Here is a 13,450-nt window from a genome sequence, read left to right on the forward strand (position 1 = left end):
TTCAAGACGGGTACTATCTGGCGCACGTAATTGAGGAAATTGAGTGTTCGTTGAGACATCCTGTATGTGAAGAGATGTATATGTGTGCGTACACTATGTCAGCGACGTGCTATGAAAGTGAATATCTCAAAAGTGATGCAGCTGCGACCCTGCAGAACCGCTCCTAAAATACTCGTGCACGGCCCCAGCTGGCTGGACGTATGTACTACCCTGGCGGGATGCATCATTTTTGTTGACTCGAAGAAGAGTGCATGTAGCGCCTGGAAATGAGGAAGGCCAAGGCGAAAAATAAAAAGTATAGGAATATTTATTAATATGTATAACAAGGAAAGATTAAAAACACAACACAGGTTATACTACGCTATGCACACGACGGGAAGCCAGCGCCAGGCGCTCTTATGCGACCAGTTTAGGACTACCGAGCAGCGGTTTTCTTTCGGCTGCGTCTATTTCATCATCGGCGCGCCAATGGTTGTCGACGGCGAGTTTGTAGATCCAGACGCCGATGACTGCACCAAGATGCGGGCCGACCACCGGTACCCAAAACCAGTTGTAGGCACGGAAGGAGAACACCGCAGAGCCCCAGCCGCTCATGGCTGTGAAGATCCTTGGGGCAAGGTCGCGAGCCGGGTTGAGGGGGTTGCCGCAGTTGTACGAGAAGGCGTACATGCAGGCGGAGACTGTAAGGCCGACGAGGAGGGGCTGCTGGCCGCGAGAAACATCCATGTTCCGGGTATCTGTGATGGCACAGATACCAACCAGCAGCACTGCCGTGCTGACAATTTGATCCACAAGGCACGTAAGAGTAGACACACCGGGAGCAGGGAAGCAGGAGAACACCGGAGCTGTGGCGTTGATGCCGTATACAGTCGTTAGGTTGGCGTCAATCTGCGAAGTGTCACGTAGCACCCGAACAATTATGACGCCGCGACCGAATACGAGACTAAAACACGAAAGGCAAGGAAGGGGGTGAACGCAAGTGATGTAGTTGCGCGGCACTCCTAATAGGTCAAACAGGAGAGGCGAGGCAATTGCATACGCGCACAAGAAAAGAAAAAAAAGTAAAGTGACGTAGTAACAGTTAAGACTGCTTACGTGAGGGAATGCGAAAGCATTGTAATTACCTAGAAGAAATGTTATCGCCTACGTTTCCGAAGAGCAAGTGATGCGCGGGAGGCAGCGATGTGACGTGTGCGATGACGAACGCACGCCACAAATGAAATTAGACCCTTTCGGTCGTATATTGCCAAACAACAAGAATCGTGATCAGGCTGATACGCATTTCCTTTCTTGAACAATGCGCGCCCGATACTCAAGTCCCGAACGGAAATGCGCGACATCAGCATGCCAGAGCATTCTCGACAGGAAAGTAGCGAGCGCATCGATTTCAAGAAAGGCAACGCAAGAGAGACATGATAATCATTGTGTGGTAAATATACACCCCAAATGACGTACATTTCTACAAGAGTGTAGGCAGAAGTTTAGTCAACCAGAACCACGGAGCCACCGTGGCGTCGGGTAGGCGCGCGTCTTGCACCTCGAAGGCTCGATTACCACCCAGACGGAAATGTACCAAATTGGATTTTCAATTCCATTAACAGACTTCCCAGAATCCTGCCCGAGAAATCTGAAGGCAATCCGAGCGTTTGCGACGCGTTTTGAACTCGTCGAGCCGTTGGCTACTTTTGGTACCATCTTTTCGCCACGCTGCCGCCGACGCCGGATTTTCACGTAATGGGGCACGGAACGCTGTCGCATTTTTAAAAAAAAGGAGGGGGGGGGGGGCGTGGCCGGGGGAACTGCTAAATCTCCGCCACTGAGAGGCATGAATGAAGAAACAAATGCGAGAGTTGTGGTTGGATCGTGAAATACAGATACCAAGTCGAATGACCGACGTGAACGCCTACGTGCTGAAGCATAACGAACTGAAAGGTAGGTTCGTAAAAGCTCGTTAAGAGGGCAACAGTCATGACGAATTAACGTCAACGCTCGTTATGGTGTGAAGTCAAATGGATTCGTGCAGCAGTAAATTACTCTGCGAAAACACCGAAAATACCAGTGTTACCGCGAGTAGCCGATGGTAAGCGAAAAAAAGAAAAAAAGCAACGAAAGACGCGCAAGAAAGCTTTCTTGAAGTATCCGTACCATCTCGGCATGGCGTTAGGGCTCTGGAACACTCCGGCACAATCCATAACTACTGTAGTGATAAAGATTCTCCCGACTGTACTGTAAAGGAGCAAGACATTGAACATGACAGGCTGCGGAAACGGAGCTAACGCCGGTGAAAGATGAAAAAAAAAAAAAAATACTTTGAAATGCGTGACGCCACAGTGACGTGCAGCTGTCGGTGTTTCGGCGCGAAATTTAGGAACGAAAACCGACATTCATTATCGTTCATAATCACCGTATTTCAAGATGAACAGCATGCAAGAGCTGTCGAATAATTTTTTTTTTATCAGTAATCTGCTTTAGTGTCCCTCAAGGCTGCGTAACATGACAATGCCATCACGTCGGATATTGAGCGGGTTCCTCACGTGACTGACAAGCTGACCGAGTACAAAGTGACGTGTGGCGTCGGCACACCTACCTGACTAAGAGCATCGGTGTACACGACGTAAACGAGGCAGGAAGCCAAGAAAGCACCCACGTACTGCGCTGCGACGTACGCGAGGACCTTACACCAGGCAAGCTTGCCGACAGTAGCCATGGCGACCGTGACGGCCGGGTTCAAGTGGGCGCCGGACACACCTCCCGCGACCAGTACTCCCAGAAAGACAGCAAGACCCCAACCCAGGGGTCCCGCAGCGAGGCCTGTCGAGCCCAGCTGGAAGACCGCAAGCGAGGCGAGGACACAGTCACCGACCAGGGTGAGCACAAGCGTGCCCACCATCTCGGCTAGCGCCTGGCGGGCCAGCGGCCTCTCGATGCAGCAGCCGCACACTCGTCGCCAAGCACGGGTCACAGCGTTGGGTTTCATGGCTGCTGCTTCCTCTGCTGCTGCTTTCCGCGTCCTTGCCACCTCTGACCTCAGCACGCCAAGTGCGCCCGGAGCATCGTTGCTCGCGTTTTATGTAGCTACGTATGATCGTCATGGTACAAGTCACGAGGGATGCTTTATCGTCGTATCTTTAATCCGACTGGACTTGCCGCGTCACTAGCTTAGATAGAAACGGGCACTGTATATCATGTATCGAGGCTAACTTCATAACCCCCTCAGTGCTCATGCGCAGCTACCTCATCCGTTTTGTCATCACGAGAAGCATGTGTTGAGGCGAAATCATGCCGTGTTTGCATGGGCCAGTGTCTTTAAGTGCACAGTTTACGCGATGGAGTACGCCGCATATAGCCACTTGTGTGATGTATACGCTTTCCCACAGGCTGCCTCCAGCCTTTGTTATATAGATTAGTTTGCAAAGAGACCGTATGTCAGAGTTGACGGTTAGCTGTTCCAAATGTTCTCAGCTTAAATACCCTATCTCAGCTTAATTACCCTATATATATATATATATATATATATATATATATATATATATATATATATATATATATATACTGTTTGCACTGACTCTTCCTATTACGGTCTGTTGCTCTGCCACCTGCAGCAGCCAGTTTGGGCTTCGTCTACACCCGCCTAAACTGTTTAATATGACTAATAAACCTGTATGTGCCCCAGGAGCTACTGGATATTTACCGCTCTTCAATGAACCTCTTTGACGCCAACTTGGGAAACTGGGTAACGTGGGCCGTTTCTGTGGGTATGTGTCCAGCGATGTGAGTGTTGACCGTTCCTGTGGGTATGGGCCACTGGATATATATGCCGCTCTTCGACGAACCACCTTCACACCAACTTCCCGTGTGGCATCACTAGGGTGTTAATCGAGTTTGTGCAAGTTTGACGCAAATTTGGGTCACTAGGTATCACAACAACAAACAACACTATGCGTTGCAGAACGCGTCAGTTCGTAAACGTCGTAAAAGCAATATCCCTTCGCTGCAGAACAGTACGTCTATATTATCCATAAGAGTCCTTCTCTACCAAACCGTGAATGCTTCGCATTACGTAGATGGCAACTGGCGTTGAGCCTGCGTATTTTTTTTTTGATACTAGAAAAGCAGGTTAATGCTTTAGTCTGATTCGGTCGTAGCCATGGCAGAGCATCGGCGTAAGAATGTCACGTGACAGCTAGTAGTGAAGTCCACGGACACGTGGCGTTAAGGGAAGTAGCGCACGTACGTACTGGCGCAAGTAGAAGATGACGTAGTGGTTCAGCACCAGTAAAAGGCAAATATTAGAAAGATGCCGCACTCACGCAACGCATGCACGCAAAGAAACCACGAGGTGGAAGGGTCAACGCAAAAGGCGACGGACACGAAGTTCACTGCATATGCACACACGTGCGTAAAGCGCGAGGAAGGAACCAGCTAATCAACACGCACACACACACACGCGAATCATAGAGTTTTGAGCTCGCGGCCGTCACAGTTGAGTATGACAGTTGAGCTTAACATGTTGAGGCACGTTCGGTTGCGTGTTAAAACATCAGAGAAATGGAACGCCCCAAATGACAGGCTGAAGCTTTCGGTAGTTATGTCTTCGCACTTCCGGACACAAATTGTCACTTTTTGCATGTGTGTGCTCACGCGGATGGCTGTTAGGTCAACGTTCTTCCTTTTTTCGCTCCCTGTCTCGGTTGCAAGGCAACATGGGTGGCCGCTGTCATCATAATTTTCTTCTTCGATCTATGCCATATTTACTGCAAGACGAAGGCCTCTTTACCAGTATTTGAATCGCACCGCTGGTACGAGTTGTTGTGGTCGTACCCGCTGGTACGATTTGTTGGGAACTCGGCGCTGACGCCCGTGGTTGCACCTGGGTCGCAAGCCCCAAGGGTAGCGTTGGCCTGGCGGCCGGGGGTACAACTGGAAGCATCCGAAGGTCCCGGCAAAGCATGAGTCGACTGGTAACAACAAAACAACTTGTTTATTTTAACATCGCAAAGAGTTGGCGGTCAGGTTGACCGAAGTAGAGAGACGGGAGAGCACTTTACTCAACAGAAGAAATCGGAGCCCTCCTTTTTGCGTCCGGGGGCAGCTGTTTTTATACTCTCGCAGTTGAGGGCAAGAAGGAACCCCTCAATAGACGAGCACGTGATTGTACAATGGGTTAAGGTGACGCATACTGTCGTAGCGCCGCTGGTCGGGCACAAAGACTGGGAGGAGAAGGTAACTTCTGCTCTCGTAGCGCCTCTGGTCGGGCACAATGACTGGAAGGAGAAGGTGACTTCTGCTCTCGTAGCGCCTCTGGTCGGGCACAATGACTGGGAGGAGAAGGTAACTTCTGCTCTCGTAGCGCCTCTGGTCGGGCACAATGACTGGAAGGAGAAGGTAACCTCTACTCTCGTAGCGCCTCTGGTCGGGCACAATGGCACATACACTCACACACGCACATGAAGACACGTGGCATCGGAACATGCCTGGACGCGCTTGGCGGGGAGCGTAGCGGCGACGCCGAACGGGCCAAAATGTCTGCCGCTTTGTTGCAGTCGCGCCGGCAAAACCGCGCGTCGTAGGCGAAACGTAACACCAGCGATATCCGGTTACAGCCGTCTTGCGTCTGCTGACTCCTTCAAATGCCTTTAAATTTCCTAGTCCATGCATCACACTAATTAATCATCTGCTGTCCTCTGCGGCGTTTCCCTTCCCGTGGGGCCAAATAACAAACCAGCGAACATCAGATAACTGAGCGAGCCGGAGAGAGTGCCAGAACGTCACGGTATTCCGTCTCCACGTGGCCAGCTTCTGCACCATGACGTCACCACACATACACCTCTTATATATCCTGCGAAAACTGACACTGGTTCGTAGAAAAGCTACTATAGTAAACTATTTAGGGCGCTCCGAGGTATGCCAGTATCTATTATTTAGGGCTTTGAGGTCCACGACCTTGATTTAACGTAAAGAAAAAAAAGAAAGAAGTCGGAAATGTCATGTCACATAATGCTTTAAGAACATTCTGCTTAGCCTTGTGTTGTGAACGAGGGATTTGAACGCGGCCTTGTATTGTGAACGTCATTCGGCTTTGACTGTATGGTAAGTGGCCTGCTTCAGTCCTGTAAATTGTTCGCGCTGACATCGCTTCGCTTTGCATCACTCATCATGTGGGGGGACCTTTTGTAAGTTTTCCGGAATTTGTAAAGATCGCCTATGGCAGATAGCATAGTTATTGTATTTAAGCTGGATTATTCGAAGAGGTGGACATTACTAGCGCGAGGAATCTAAATAAATATTAGAGCGCAGCTCTCAGGCGCCCGTTCTTGCGCCGAGCGTTGGCGTCGGCGTAACCGAGCGAACGAGCACAGCGCAGCGGGGGACGAAAGGCACGAGGAGAAAGCGGAGAGGAGGGTGCAGCGCTACCAGGAGGCGGAAAACGGAGGAGGGTATGGCTAAAAGGGCGAGGAGGAAAGCGGAGTGCCGTACGGCCAGGCATGCGGCCAGCGCGGAAACAAAACGCTGCCATGGGTTTCGGATCCACTGCACACGCGTTACTTCGCCTGCGGCGCTGCCGCCGCTAGAGAATGCGCTCCGCAAGGCCGTGCATTCCTGTGTTCTTTCTGAACAATGAGCGACGTCATGGAGCGACGCAACTGGTTTAGCAGCAGCAACAGCTGCTGTTATACGAGCTGCCCGAGCAGATGCTCAGCGCCGCCGCCGAGAGCACCTAGCTTGTCCTTCGGAATGAAATTCTTTTTCATAATATATCGCGAATTCAAAACACCTGAACATCTGCGCTCGAAATTCGCATTAAAAAGTATCGTAACCGGCGGTGAAATTTTCACAGCGAAGCTGTTTATGGCTAGGGTTCTGTGCACTTTTTGTTCTGCGTGTGCAAAAACCGTGGGCCGATCCTGGCGATAGTGCAATACCGGGCCTACCCATGGCGGAGGTGAAGCAGACTTCAAACACTCCGCCAACGTGCAAAAATAAGTTTAATAACTTGGGTCCAAATAAAACCCGTATCAGATATTGAGCTGATAAGAACAGATACTACACTTTAGCCCGCGTCAGCCACGCCTACGTTCGCAACGTTCGCTACGTTCGCTCGTTATCGACGTTCCAAGCATTTGCGTATCTATACTTTCCTTCCGCTCTGCTGTGGTGGCGGTCCCGTCGAAACGTCACACGTGTCTAGTTTCCTCCGGCTCCTCGGGGCGGTGGTCCCGTCGTCCACGCGAATGTATATAAAAATCCCGGTAAATGAGTTCGTACCTTTGTTCAAAATTCTGTGTCACCTCTTTGTCGTGTGCTGAACAGCTTCGCTGGTCATCTACCTTCACAGAGTGGAATGGCTCATGAATTTTCAACTAATTAACAAGAACCATCATCATCATCATTTATTGGTCCTTAAAGACCCCCGGAAGGGCATTACATAAGGGGGGGGGGCGGAACATTGAACACAACAACGTAGGTCAATGTCAAACATAGTCACAATCGTGGTCTGCAGATCGTGCAGATCGTGCAATCATAATCATGCAGATCGTGGTCTTGGCACGTGAAACTATACAATTAAAGGAACAAAACTGCGCCAAAGACTTCTATAATCAAACCGGCCCAGCGGGATAGGTGTGAAATGCAAACGCTTCCTGAAGCAACAAGCTTGGAGGCCCGGAAGTACGATATATCGCGCTAGCTAGTTGCCAGTCGATGCTGTCGAATCCCAACGCGCTGAACAATTAAGCTCGAGTAGCGGCCCTTACCGCTTTCGTGTCACAGCGGGTGTTTCGCAACGGAAGTGTAAGACGCTGCAAGCGTCACGTCACGCCTCCAAACTTGGGTGCTTCCCTGTGTACAGCGATGATTCACTTAGGGCGCGTTGGTTTACACACGCGAAAAATATGGATCGCTGAGAGCTGACGAGACGGAACTTCGCCTTACCTACACAAGTGCGTGAAACTGGCGCACTATAGAGTTATTCTTTGTTTTTTTTTCTTTAGATATATGTATACAGAGGGCTGGCAGAGGAAAACTGTACCTGCATTCGGAAACTTCCTATATACCGGGACTAAACCAAAAACACTAAACGCAGCTGAAAATTCAGAGCATAGTTCTTTTTTCATCCGGCCTCTATACATGCGCGAATCGAGGGGGGATGTTCAGATGCCCTGACCTGCCCCCCACCCCCCACCCCCCGTTTAAAATTGGTATGCGCAGCGCCAGCGTACGGCACGTGACCAACTGATGAAGTACTTCTTCCCAGCTGTTACTGTTCTTCTGCTGTGGAGAGGCAAGAAATGTTTCACGATTCCTGAAAAGAACCCACCAGCATGTAAAAAGGACACCACCATCAATCGCATCTCAAAGTTGGACTCCGCCCTTGAAAAAAATCTGGATCTGCGCCTGCTCGTATATTATATGCATTCCTCGCGCGGCATAGAGATCACAGTCGGTATATTCTCTGTCGATCACATTCAGGGAAATCCTATCAAGCACCCGATGATTGGCTAGGCGAGCAAAAGTGGATAAAAGCGCACCTTCCGCAAGCGCTATTTTCACGTCGCGTATACGTATCGTGAGAATTGTCCAGTGCATCAGTCAGAGGATGCCCGTCGCTGCAATGAGGCGTCGCGCAGTTAGTTACGTCAATAAAAAGTGAAGGTTTCTGCGAAAGGTGATCCATGGAGAATATACATCTCTTGTAGTATATACATATACTAAATGTACATCGCTCCGTGCAAGAACGAAAAAAGAAAGAGAGAAAATGATTCAGATCCCACACACTTTGGAAATCGGTGTCAGCGAAGCTTTCTCTAGTGTTCGCGTTAATTGGCGGTAACTGGCGATGATGTTGACGGTGAATGTTGAGCGCCTAATGCAATACGAGAGTGGCGAGGTGACGTTTCCCTTGCGTGCACCATTTGTGTTTGTCCCCTTGTACTCAGAACACATATCGAGACGTGTTTGCCTTAGGCGATGTTGTGGGGAGGTTATTACTGCGAGGAGGTTAGCACTGCCCTTGCCTCACACGGCGCATCGCATCGTGGCAGCAGTGTGAAAATTAAATTAAATTATTCTACTGTACGCATCAAAACCGCAATCTGATAATCAATCACGCCGTGGTGGGGGACTCCGGATGAATGGTGAGACCACCTGGGGTTCTTCAACGTGCACCTAAATTTGCGTATACACGAGCGTTCTTGCAATTCGCCCCCGTCGAAATGCGGCCGCCGTGGCCGGGATTCGATCCCGCGACCTTGTGCTTAGCAGCCCAACACCATAGCCACTGAGCAACCACCGCGGGCGGTGTTTATTTTTCAGAAATAGCAGACACTTATCGTGCCGTACCTTGAATCTGCATTTATCCACTTAGTCCTCAACTGTTGCCACGTGCAGTAATAGCCTTTCCTTTATTGAATAGACCCCAAACGACGCATACTTTCTGACGCATTGCCCCGCTCTCGCACCATGTAGGTGAGCTGCCACGAGCGAAGAGTGGTAAAGGTTGTGGTTCGCTCGTTTCGCAATTGACGCAGTCGGTTGCGAAACGCATATACCAGTGCGTGGTAGCTCAATTGGTAAGAGCATCGCACGCGTAATGCGAAGACGTGGGTTCGGGTCCCACTTCCGGCCAGTTATTTCTTTTTTCACCCATTTTCATTTCCATTAATTGGTCATTTCTTCAATTCACTTAGTAAGTACAAGTAATTCCCTCTATGTTGTCCTTGGTGTCATTGGTTGTTGGCTTCTTATGATACGATTAATAAAAATCGGGCCCGTCGATTCCCTTTCGTCTTTCACACACACACATACACACACACATATATATATATATATATATATAACCTAATAGTTGCACTTGAAACTTCGTGCGACCTCTCGAACAATTATTCACGGAAGTGACGGCCTTATATGAGTACTTACAAGACCTCATAGTAGGAGACAGTTCAGCTTCACAGCCCGAGTCCCCTCGTACCACCGAGATAATAATATTCCTTCATGTAATAGTCTTATACTTCGCTTTCACTAATACTGCTTCGCCTTTCCAAAAAAACTGCAGTCTCTTTTTTTCCCCCTTTTTTTTTAATTATGAGTCCGAGTATAAGCGCTCCTGCGTATGACTGCTATCGATTCTGATTTCGAGTGAATCCGGCTTGGCCTCATTTCGGTTATTGAGTGAATTACTATGAATACGTACTGCATGCCACTGGCGATATTTCCATCCCGAATAAATGTTGTGAATTATAAGAAGAGCTTTTTTTCTCAAGAGCCGTTAGAATTACCTACTGGAAAGATAACAAATACTGAGACACATATAATTCACGTACATTTCCCACGCCGTTAATAAAAGACTCTGTCGAAGGGGCCACAGAAGCCCCCCCCCCCCCCCCCCGTAGTCCGCGCCTATGATATACTACACATCGTGATGATGCAAGCACGTATCACTTTGCACTTTGCATCAACGGAAAACGAGAAATGCGATATGGCGTGGGAAGCAGCAATCGTAAGCGAGTATTCGGTCGTGTGGAGCGCGCGCACGCACGCGCCTTTCCGGGTGACTCATGCGCCCTAGTTCTGTTCGTGACCTCACAGTCGTGACCTCACATTCGTGACCTCACAAAGCCGGGGTGAAGGGCGCACGCTGCGTGCTTCCTCTCGGCTTGCAAACATCCGCTCGTGCTCAGTTTAATATAGCCTCGCAAACATAAGAGGATTTCCTTTTCCGTATGCCCTGGCTATAGAAGGCAACCACATGTATAATATACGTCGCTCAAAACGCCGTATTTGTATGGTTTACATCAACTGACCCTTTCGGAGTGGTTATGCACGCTTCTCATTTGGCCAGTCAGACATTACACGTTGATTTTTCTATATACTATGCATGTTGTGAATCCCTCTTGCTACAAAGAGTGCGCCGTCGTGGTACTGTGCAAAGAAGATTCGTATCGTACCGCACTTGTACAGATTTTATGTGTCGTATACGTGACTACACACTATACAAACAGTAACTTATGTCAGGGTTTACTCGCCGCCATGTTCCACTTAGCGTCACCCGACATTGTAAACCGCCCGTGACTGCTGCTCCGCCCATGCCCAGACGATGTCGCGTGTCGTTTTAGGTCAATATCTAAAGTTCAATTAGGAAGCAGTTTCTTCCACTTTCAGCTTGCACGTGACTCTCTAACGAACGCTAACGAAAATTGAAAATGTAGAAAGCGAGGCCAAACAAAGCGACTTAAAGGAATCACATTTCACAATACCTTCCAAATGCGTCTTCGCCTTTCATTCATATTCCTTATAGACAGTGGTAAGCAATAAAACTTGAGACAACTGTCTCTTGCTGGAGGCCCCCGTAAGTGGTAGTTAAATGAAATGGAGGACTTATTAGCCGGAACATTCCATAGTGGGCACGAGATTCATGTTTTGCTTGTCACTGCAGCAAGGCACAGAACATATTTACATAATGATTATATCAAATGATATCTGGCGGGATATACTCAGGTTTTTGACAACTCCGTTATTATTATTATTATTATTATTATTATTATTATTATTATTATTATTATTATTATTATTATTATTATTATATTTAACACGATAGCGTTAAGGGCTCCGTGTCGCAAAACACCCTATGTCGGCGTCGGACGCCTCTGGGCGAAAAACCATCCAAAACCACAACCACGCAGGCCCTCCGCGTGGCGTCGATGCGTTACTGAACTAATTGAATTCCTGAAAGTAAAATGCGTCAGAAAACTTGTAAAACACGACCTAAACACAACCTGCAGACATGACAGCGTCATTGTTTAATTTGAATATGCCACAATAAATACAAACTCTATTACGCGGAAGCTGAAACACAAACCCATTTTTCGAGCGGCGCGGCCCGCTCGGTTCCTCGCAACACCTTCGCGCTCGGCACGGCGCATCCTCAAGAACGCTGCGGTTGCCGGGAAGCGTGACAGGCAGTCAGGAATTTTTTGCCTGGGATATAGACAGCGGAGTCCCATGTGCTGACACCAGGTGTAATGTGACGGGCTTCATATCCTTTGCCGCATTTGATAAGTGGCGCTCCGGCAGAGCGATTGCCGGCAATTTTTGCTAGGCAAATTCCGCTTGCAGCAAGCCACACTCCTCCTCCTTCTCGGCATTTGGAGGTTTCGTTCACCACTTGAAACTCTTGACTGGTTAACATCCCTGCCTTCCTATATTCATCTCTCTCTCTCTCTCTCTCTCTCTCTCTCTCTCTCTCTCTCGTTCACCAGATTCCATTATTGCATCTCTCCGTTAATTTTTTACTGACAGAGGTCTGGTCTGGCGTTGTCCCCTTTCTTTCATACATGTCAAGAAATCGAATCAACGCAGCATCGAATCCCGGCCGCGGCAGCCGCATTTCGATGGGGGCGAAATGCGAAAACACCCGTGTGCTTAGATTTAGGTGCACGTTAAAGAGCCCCAGATGGTCGAAATTTCCAGAGTCCTTCACTACGGCGTGCCTCATAATTAGAAAGTGGTTTTGGCACGTTAAACCCGATAATTTTTTTTTTTTGAAATCGAATCAATAGACCGTATGTCCTGCTACCGTTTTCTAATCCAGAGAAGAAGGCTTCCCGAAGCTCCGATTCACCTGAATGGACTCGGCCTTACGTTTTGGCCACATGGATGTCTGCTTACAATATTTGATTTTCAATGTGAAGCAAAACGGTTACGGCGTTGTTTCTCAGATGTTGTTTCCTTCTCTATAAACACTGATCATACCACATCGATTATTTATACTCTGAAATCTTCAGCACTTTTTCTTCTCTCATTTAATATATCCCGAATGGTATAGAATGCGGTTGTCTGATTCATCAACGAGACATTATTCTTGCTTTCTAGCATTATTTTTATGGCTTTTTAATCTCTCTTCTTATAGAACTTGTCGGTATTGTGCTTCCCGATTCTTGGCCGATTCCAGGTAGTGGGTTCGTGCCATTGTGGGAGCCCATCGTTATAATCATCATCAAGGACTCCGGCACGGAGGGTTGAGCAACGTAAAAGTACGCTGTTTGCGATTTCCTACAAGCATCAAAACGTATGTCCATGTTAATTCCTAATCTATTTACTATCCCCTATATTATCACTCCCACATTCTCTTCAGTCTGAATTGTTCAATGAATCTCCTTTCCGTGCATGTTAAATTCATTCATCTACTATCAGATGCTTAATTACGCACTATACATTTGTTCTCCAGTTTCGCCTCGTTTTCTACCCCTTCCTTTCACTTCCTGTAGTTGCCTGTGCGGTTGCTACAGCGATCAGATCCTTGGCAATGCGAGCACGTGCCGTGCTTAAGCATCATCATCACCGCCAACAGCGGCGGCTGCCGGCCGAAAGGCGCACCGGGCGACAGCGGTCCTTGGCGCGCCCTTCCCCCCGGCGCGGTGGTGGCGGTCACCGCGGCCCACAGCATCGCAGAGGG

General features: G+C 48.6%; 1 protein-coding gene and 1 non-coding gene across 2 annotated transcripts; both read right to left on the reverse strand.

The window, feature by feature from the left end:
- Positions 1-289: 289 nt before the first annotated feature.
- On the reverse strand, positions 290-3,075 carry LOC142571865 (aquaporin-10-like). Its single transcript, XM_075680542.1, has 2 exons — positions 2,588-3,075; positions 290-888 (listed from the first exon to the last, which is right to left on the reverse strand). Exons 1-2 carry the CDS (start codon positions 2,975-2,977, stop codon positions 397-399), a joined length of 882 nt encoding a protein of 293 aa, XP_075536657.1. The 5' UTR covers positions 2,978-3,075; the 3' UTR covers positions 290-396.
- Positions 3,076-6,889: 3,814 nt separating this feature from the next.
- Positions 6,890-7,087, reverse strand: LOC142568282 (U2 spliceosomal RNA). Its single transcript, XR_012825407.1, has one exon. It is a non-coding gene; the product is annotated as a U2 spliceosomal RNA (small nuclear RNA).
- Positions 7,088-13,450: the final 6,363 nt, after the last annotated feature.

The sequence above is a fragment of the Dermacentor variabilis genome, chromosome 1 (assembly GCF_050947875.1).
Source record: "Dermacentor variabilis isolate Ectoservices chromosome 1, ASM5094787v1, whole genome shotgun sequence".
NCBI classification, from domain to species: domain Eukaryota; kingdom Metazoa; phylum Arthropoda; class Arachnida; order Ixodida; family Ixodidae; genus Dermacentor; species Dermacentor variabilis.